Below are 7507 nucleotides of genomic sequence, written 5' to 3'. Positions count from 1 at the left end.
CCTCAGCCCAGAAAGCCTCTACAGTGCAAAGGAGATGAGAGGAGGAAGAGAAAGAGAGACTCGGAGAGAGGGAGAGGAAGAAAGAGACAGAAGGAGAGGATCAGAGATAGAGAGGGAGAGGAAAAGGGAAGGAGAGGGAGGAAGAGGGGAAGAGAGACCCACACCGCTCTCTCTCTCCCTCATTCTCTCTCTCTCCCTCTCCCTCTCTCAGTGAAGGCCCTTGTGGACCTCTGAGTGCGGCTCTCTGAGTGTGGCCTCAGCCCTGCCTTTGAACACCCAGAACGAACAGGAGGGCCAAGTGCCATGACTCAATAAAGTGCAATTTATCCCGGAGACCCTCTGCATGGAGAATGAAGAAAAAAGCCGCATGTTAACCACAGATGAGACAAGAGGAAGATCTAACGGCATCGCCACCTCCAGCTGCATACCTGCTCAGAGGAGGGCCTGTGTCTGCAGTTACATCACAAGGTCTTTGTCTGAAAGAAAGACCTTTTTCAACCCGATTCACATTCCGACCCACACTGGGGTTGGAAATTGTACTGAAGCTATTTGTGTAAAAAGGTTTAATGGTGGGGTTACACCTGAGAATCGTGCCTAAGCCGGGTCTGGCATTATGAGTCACGAATGCCGCAACTGCATGTTACAATAATAGTGCCTATTTCAGTTCTGCCGATCTGCCCAAGAGGAGAAAGGAAAAAAAAATTCAAAAACTGTCAGCTCAAAAACCTCTCTCACGCATGTGCTCAAACTCTACCGTTGGTCTCAGGACCAAAAACGCCTGTACAAAACTCAGCAGGAACGAATCTAAGCATGAGTGTGACAGAGAGCCATAAAAAGATATTTGGCGTGAGCAAAGTTTTGACTGAATCTGCATTCCTCACCACACACATAGACTACTCCGAACCCTTTATGGGTGTGTTGCACCTGAGACCTAAAACATGAAAACCTGCACTGCATTCTCACGGGCTAGCTGCCACGTTGACCCGCCCGCACAATAAGAGTGGGTTTGCCATGATTTCTTCTGTAATGGTGTGTTTCAGTTCTGTCACACACTCTCTCTGCGCCCTGTACAGGTCACTGTCTCAGAGTTTTGGTTTGATTAAAAGCAGGACATCTCACAGGTTCTGTAGTGCGGTAAAAACAAGTGTGCCAGCCATGACAGACTGAGGCCTAGTTCTCTCCTTATAGTCACACTGCTGCATTTCAGAGCAATGTCCAGTACTGCACACACACACACACACACACACACACACACACATACTCACATGCAGGCATGTACACATACATGTACACACAGACACTTACACACGCTCACACACATGCACGTATGCACACATACACACACACACACACACACACGTGCGCGCACGCACGCACGCACGCACACACACCCGCCCACACACGCGCGTGCACGCACACACACACACAGCCTGCCTCTTGGTCACAGGCAGTCCATCTCACTGACATTACTGCCTTCCTGCACCACAGCACCAGTATAATGGAGGCCATTACAGCATTAGATTATCCTGCATTTCTCTTCAGCATAGCATGCCTGGACATCTCACAGTACACACACACACACACACACACACACACACACACACACACACACAAGCATTCTCATATTCCGTGTGTTGCCTATGGGTCACACAGTGTGCTGCCGCTCAACCTTGTCAGGCAACAGGGATAAATAATGGATATTAGCTGAATGAATGATCAGGGCAGTCAGCACACTGCTCTCTCCCACACACATGGAGGAAACCAGCCGGGGTGATCCATGCAACTGTCACTCCAACAGGTACGCCGAGCACAGCCAAGGTCACCTTCAAGAGTCACTTTACTCTTTAGAGGGAAAACTAACCCTAACCCTGTGCTGCCATTTTACTAAGTACTTTATTTCATTCTGATGTATTTTTTTATAGTCATGCACTCACTGTGTACATCCTGGAGGGAGAGCTTTTAACCCTTATTACCGGTCAGCTGTCTGTAACTGGAGCACGTCTAAGTTAAGTGCCTGTGTGATCTAATCATTTCATTAGTGACCCTTGCAGCTGGGATATCTATCGCAGAAGAAAACCACTAACCCCCCCCCCCAACCCCCGACCACACAAATACCAAGAAAGTCCATCCTTGGGAGGTCTGAGTGGGGTGGACCGGGTCTGGGAGCTGAAGTTTTTTTTGTCTTTTCATGAACACGTTGATATAAAAGACGATCTTCAAAGTCTGTATGGATTCTTAGACTGAAGGGTTATGGCCAGGTTCAGCAATCCGGAACCCTGGCAACCAGCACACGCAGCCGTGAGCAGCTCGAGGGGCTAACTCAGTGCGTGTGGATTCGAAAAGGTGGTGTGAGGAAAACGCTCCAGGGCGATGGCTCAGGAGATGATCCTTCTGACGCGCTGCTCTCCTAACTCTGACTGACCCCGTCGGCGACTCTCAGATGACAGCGGTCGCCCTCCTTGCATGCCTAGTCGACCGCATCCCAGCGGTAACAGCTACAGCGCACAAGAGACGGCGGTGTCTGTAGTTATCTCCTCTGCCACCTTAGACACACTTAACCTGTCAGCTCCGCTTACTAATACTGTGGGAACCGAGCACACACAAGGAATTTATTTTTAAAAATGAGGGGAATCTGACAAGCCCTTCTAATTACTACTGTCTTTGCCTGTGATGGTATGTAATAACGCTGTACAGCACTGTTAATGGGCATACTCATAAGGACGTACACTGAACTCTGCAATAACTACAAAAATAGTGCATATTCAACTAGCCTAGCATGTGAAAGCTTGTTGTCCGTTGTGGAAGATAAGAGGCTGGGCTTGTTAGGGGCTACCCGGACAGGGAGAGGGTCTGTGAGCCCGGCCCTGCACTCAGAGCAGGAGCTCGGGAGAAGGCCACCGTCACGCCTAGCGTCCCGCTGTGATAATCACGTCTGCGCTGCTCTTCCACGTTGTAGTGGAGGCGCAGATTTCACCCCGCGGTCCTCCCCAGCTGATAGCAGAGTAATAGCTTTCTGCAGCCGGGGCCTGAAACGTCCCTGTGCTGCAGCGTAAAAAACCCTCCCGCACTCCCCACACTCGCTCCACTCCTCCAGTCTGATGGGAAAGCGTGTTAGCGTGTGTGCAGCTCTGTGTGTGTGTGTGTGTGTGTGTGTGTGTGTGTGTGTGTGTGTGTGTGTGTGAGCGTGTGAGTGCGCGAGTGTACAAGTGTGTGAGTGTGTGTAAGTGTGTATGTGTGTGTGTGTGTGTGTATGTGTGTGCATGTGTGTGTGCGTGTGAGTGAGTGTGTGTGTGTGTATATGTGTGTGTGTGTGTGTATATGTGTGTATGAGCGTGTGTGTGTGTATGTGTGTGTGTGTGTGCGTGTGTGTATGAGCATGTGTGTGTGTGTATATGTATATGTGTGTGTGTGTATGTGTGTGTGTGTGTGTGTGTGTGTGTATGTGTGTATGAGCGTGTGTGTGTGTATATGTGTGTATGAGCGTGTGTGTGTGTATGTGTGTGTGTGTGTGCGTGTGTGTATGAGCATGTGTGTGTGTGTATATGTATATGTGTGTGTGTGTGTGTGCGTGTGTGTATGAGCATGTGTGTGTGTGTGTGTGTGTGTGTGTGTATGTATATGTGTGTGTGTGTGTGTGTGTGTATGTATATGTGTGTGTGTGTGTGTGTGTGTGTGTGTGTATGTATATGTGTGTGTGTGTGTGTGTGTATGTATATGTGTGTGTGTGTGTGTGTGTGTATGTATATGTGTGTGTGTGTGTGTGTGTATGTATATGTGTGTGTGTGTGTGTGTGTGTGTGTTGTTCCTCTGCAGTGAGATCACAGGGACTGCAGAATGAGGTCAGCCAGCAGGGAGCTGAGATGGTTTCCCATTGGGTGCGGTACGATTCCAGGGTTCTCACTCTCATTCAACGCACACTGTTCCACCTTGCACACATCCTGGACCTACGCGCAAACGAACACATGAGATCCTGAGAGGTGTCACCCCAAGGAGGGACACATGACGGAGCACCAGCTGTCACAGGACACAGACAAAGGGTCATTATTTCACCCCCGAGGGAACCGCTTCAAACTGCACATAACTGACAAACCAAAATCAGACGAGACCCTGATCCTGCTGTTCTCTTCCATCGTCGGCAGAAATACGTGCCACTTCACCCAATCAAAGCACTCCGAGTACATCAAAACAAATGACTGCGGCCGTCCTCTCGGACAGGGCTAATGATTCGCTGCGTTTTGAGAACAGGACGGAGACGAGCGTGTTAGTGTGTCACGCAGTACACTGTCAAAGGACGTCTGCTGTTACAGATGCGTAATCCAGACTCATCATCTGTAGCCCGGATCAAATGAGCCAAGACACAAATAGTCTTCTCTGAAAAACGACCGGTGCTCCTCTAGGTCGTTCTGCCTCGTTCTCTCCCTCTCTCTGCTCCCTCCGGAGCTATAACTCACACTGAAACACTTCCCTGGAGGGCGCCCTAGTCAATTACAGCCAATTGATTAATTGATAGATTAGCAGACCGATCAGAGCGTTAGCTGTGGGAATGGAAAAATCTCACTCTGCTTAAAGAGTCACTCTGGGCCAGTGTGAAAACCTGCCTCCTCTGAAATCCTGCACCGTGAACGTAATACTAATATGCATTCCCAACAATTCTATATCATCGGAGGAAACATCTACAAGACATGCATCTGTTCGACGTCCATTAATAAGTAAAAGACATATACTAATGAGGTCATTAAGAGTTAAACATTTGTTAAATGACACGAAGTGATTCCCATCACGCCTCTGATGATTTTTCATTCCACTGACATTACATGGGAGAAGGCACACACCAATGCGTGGTTTCTTTGAAACACTTGGCTGTTACATTATCCTTTGAAACAAACAATGCAGTGATATTCCGGAACCCTGACAATGGCAGTGAGGTCATAGTAATTACAACAGAGGGCATTAACTAACACTCGTACATCTGAAAATCCGCAAACATCACCAAACATGATGCATCCACATAGTACATAACCGAACACAGCAATACAGAGGTGTGATTTTCTGAAATGTCCCTCCCTAATTATCTTTGGGGTCTGCCAGATCCCACCATTCACACCATACACATTAAACAAACCAGACCTTGCGGCTGAGGTAGGGCTAGGTTACACACAGGGCTGGGCTGACATAGCATCCATAATATCTACGATTTTACTCTTACACAGTTCAGGTCCAAATTCCATTTGCATGTCTGGACTATCCGTTTAAGCATCTTCCAAAGAGTTTGGAGGCCAGACACCCGTTTTTAGAAATATCTGTGACTGACATTAATGAACTTTCTGCTTGTGTAAACATTTTTAGTACTGATATTATGTATGAACAAGTTGTGACATTATAGTATTTTCCACACCTTTTGTTCCACGGTGTCTTTTGTTGATCACAGAGTGGGGTTATAGTTAAAACAGTAAACACTGGAGCACCCTGAAACGCGTTTCAGATCAAAACAGGCAGTAACAATGCTGGATTTGTTAATTAAATTTATACCAGGTCTGTATCTGTGAATCTGTGTATTCTAAGAGGCATACTGTGTCTGATCAAAAAATAGTATTGATTGGACAGCTACTCACTGGTGGACTACCGAAAGCAAGAACCTAGAAATAAATTTTAAACAGATAAACAGGAACTTCTGTGATGCGTGTCATTGTTGTAGAGAGTAGAATAAAGAACCTTCGTTCTTATTAAATTATATTTTTCAGATCCATTGTTCTGTGTGCTTCCTTTCAGTCAATATCGCGGAACGGTCAAACACTAAACTAAACTGTTAATTCCTGCGTCAAACTTACTCTGTTTCTATGAATTTGCAGCGGCTAGAACGGAAACAATTTAAGGCATTACCGCATAGAAATACCTTTTCTTTGCAATGTCTTTCTTCCCATCAGAACAAGAGCATTTTGATCGTTCAACCCCGGCCATTTCCACCGAGGTGATTGTGGGGAAAAAATTCCCGGAGAAGTAAAGGTATCCGACCTTTTTTATATTTGTAGCAGTTTACGCAGTCCCTTAATGTAGCTCCGCTAGGCAGCAGCTAACGCTCATTATACGACAGCACACTGCAGGTTGTTCTGCTGTTGTGATGCTACGGGAATGTACAGCACCATGCAAAGGTAGACAACTGTTTTAACAGTGCTACACAAAATGCAATAAAGTACAACCAACCACACTGGCATCCGCTACCGCTCGGCTAATTGACCAACACGGGTTATGTGGTGTAGAGTTTACCGTCTGCACCTGTGCGGCGTACACCTCGCCACAGCTGGGATGCCGCTGCAGTCCTGGTACCCAGAGCCCCGTGCTCTCCGTGTCACTCACCTAACTTTTGCCGCCACGGAGGATATCGCATCGTTCCTTAGATTCTTCCTTTTGGACACGGCGGTTCCCATGCTGGAGTGGAAACGACACTGGCGGAAAAACAGCTCATTCCAGAGACCGGTGAACGCTGGAGGAAGGAGAGAAATACACTGAGAAGAAAGACGATAAAGAGGTCCGAGGTGAGACGGGTCGTTTTGAAAAAAGCGTCTACCCCCCTTCTGTTTGTGCGCAAATGTTACGAACAGGTGTCAAGGGAGGGGAGAAATCTTTTCCCGTATATGTATATGCACTACTTAGTTGTACAAATCAGCGCGACAGAAGCGGAGGCAGAGAGAGAAGAGCCATCTCCCTCTCTTCCGTGCGCGATGCTCTGGAGTGACTTCAGTAAATGACTGCGCAGCGAAGGCAGCGCAGCGCCACGCTCACAGTGCGAAACGACGGCGTTCCCCTTGCGAGCCTGCTTGACTCTCTCTTTCTCTCTCTCGTTGTCTCTCCCTCCCTCTCTCTCTCTCTCTCTCTCTCTTTCTCCCTCTATTGATGTGACTTTACGACAAAGGACAGGAAGGAAACTGTAGCCATAAAAGGAACGTCCAATGTCCCTCCTCGACCGAGTGACTTCATTTTTGCGAACAGGTGAAGGTAGCGCAAAAAAAGGGTAGCACGGGGGTAAAGTGCATGCATGCAGTCACATGAATATAAGAGGGATGTCATGAATAAAACTACAGTAAGACTGAGGGACATTACTTTGTCCATTAAAAGAGAAAGACAAAAATCCGATTCTGATCATCTTAATAATCATTTTAACGTGGAGGTGCCTTCAAAATTAAAAAAAATATATATATATAAGCGTGTTGCACCATAATATGACAAGAGTTCACTCGCTTCCCTGTAACAGAAGTGTCATATTTACTGTTACAACAATACATTAAGGCAATTCCTCTGGAACTCAAGAAATAATTTCGCCATCATATTTAATTTCACTAGAACAACCAGAAGTGTGTGGCCTGATGTGAAAACGTATTCTGCTCAGGCAATGGGCTTGCAGGGTCACTGACTCCGTTAGGGTTGCAGCCCAGGTCAGGGTGTCACTGGTGCAGTGAGTCCCAGTGAAGTACAGGGCCAGTTTGTCCCAATGACCGAGGTTTATGTTGGC

The 7507-nt window shown here is 47.2% G+C and overlaps 1 protein-coding gene across 1 annotated transcript in view; it reads right to left on the bottom strand.

Moving 5' to 3' along the window:
* The window catches only part of LOC118776805 (NMDA receptor synaptonuclear signaling and neuronal migration factor-like), a 31261-nt gene extending 24460 nt beyond the window's left edge, over window positions 1–6801 (bottom strand). The window contains exon 1 of the mRNA XM_036527376.1: window positions 6355–6801. Within this exon, the coding sequence (XP_036383269.1) occupies window positions 6355–6425 (71 nt within the window). The 5' untranslated portion in view covers window positions 6426–6801. The remainder of the gene's footprint in view (window positions 1–6354) is intronic.
* Between the last annotated feature and the right edge of the window lie 706 nt (window positions 6802–7507).

Source organism: Megalops cyprinoides, chromosome 4 (genome assembly GCF_013368585.1).
Source record: "Megalops cyprinoides isolate fMegCyp1 chromosome 4, fMegCyp1.pri, whole genome shotgun sequence".
NCBI lineage: Eukaryota > Metazoa > Chordata > Actinopteri > Elopiformes > Megalopidae > Megalops > Megalops cyprinoides.
This window is presented reverse-complemented; position numbering and strand designations above follow the sequence as displayed.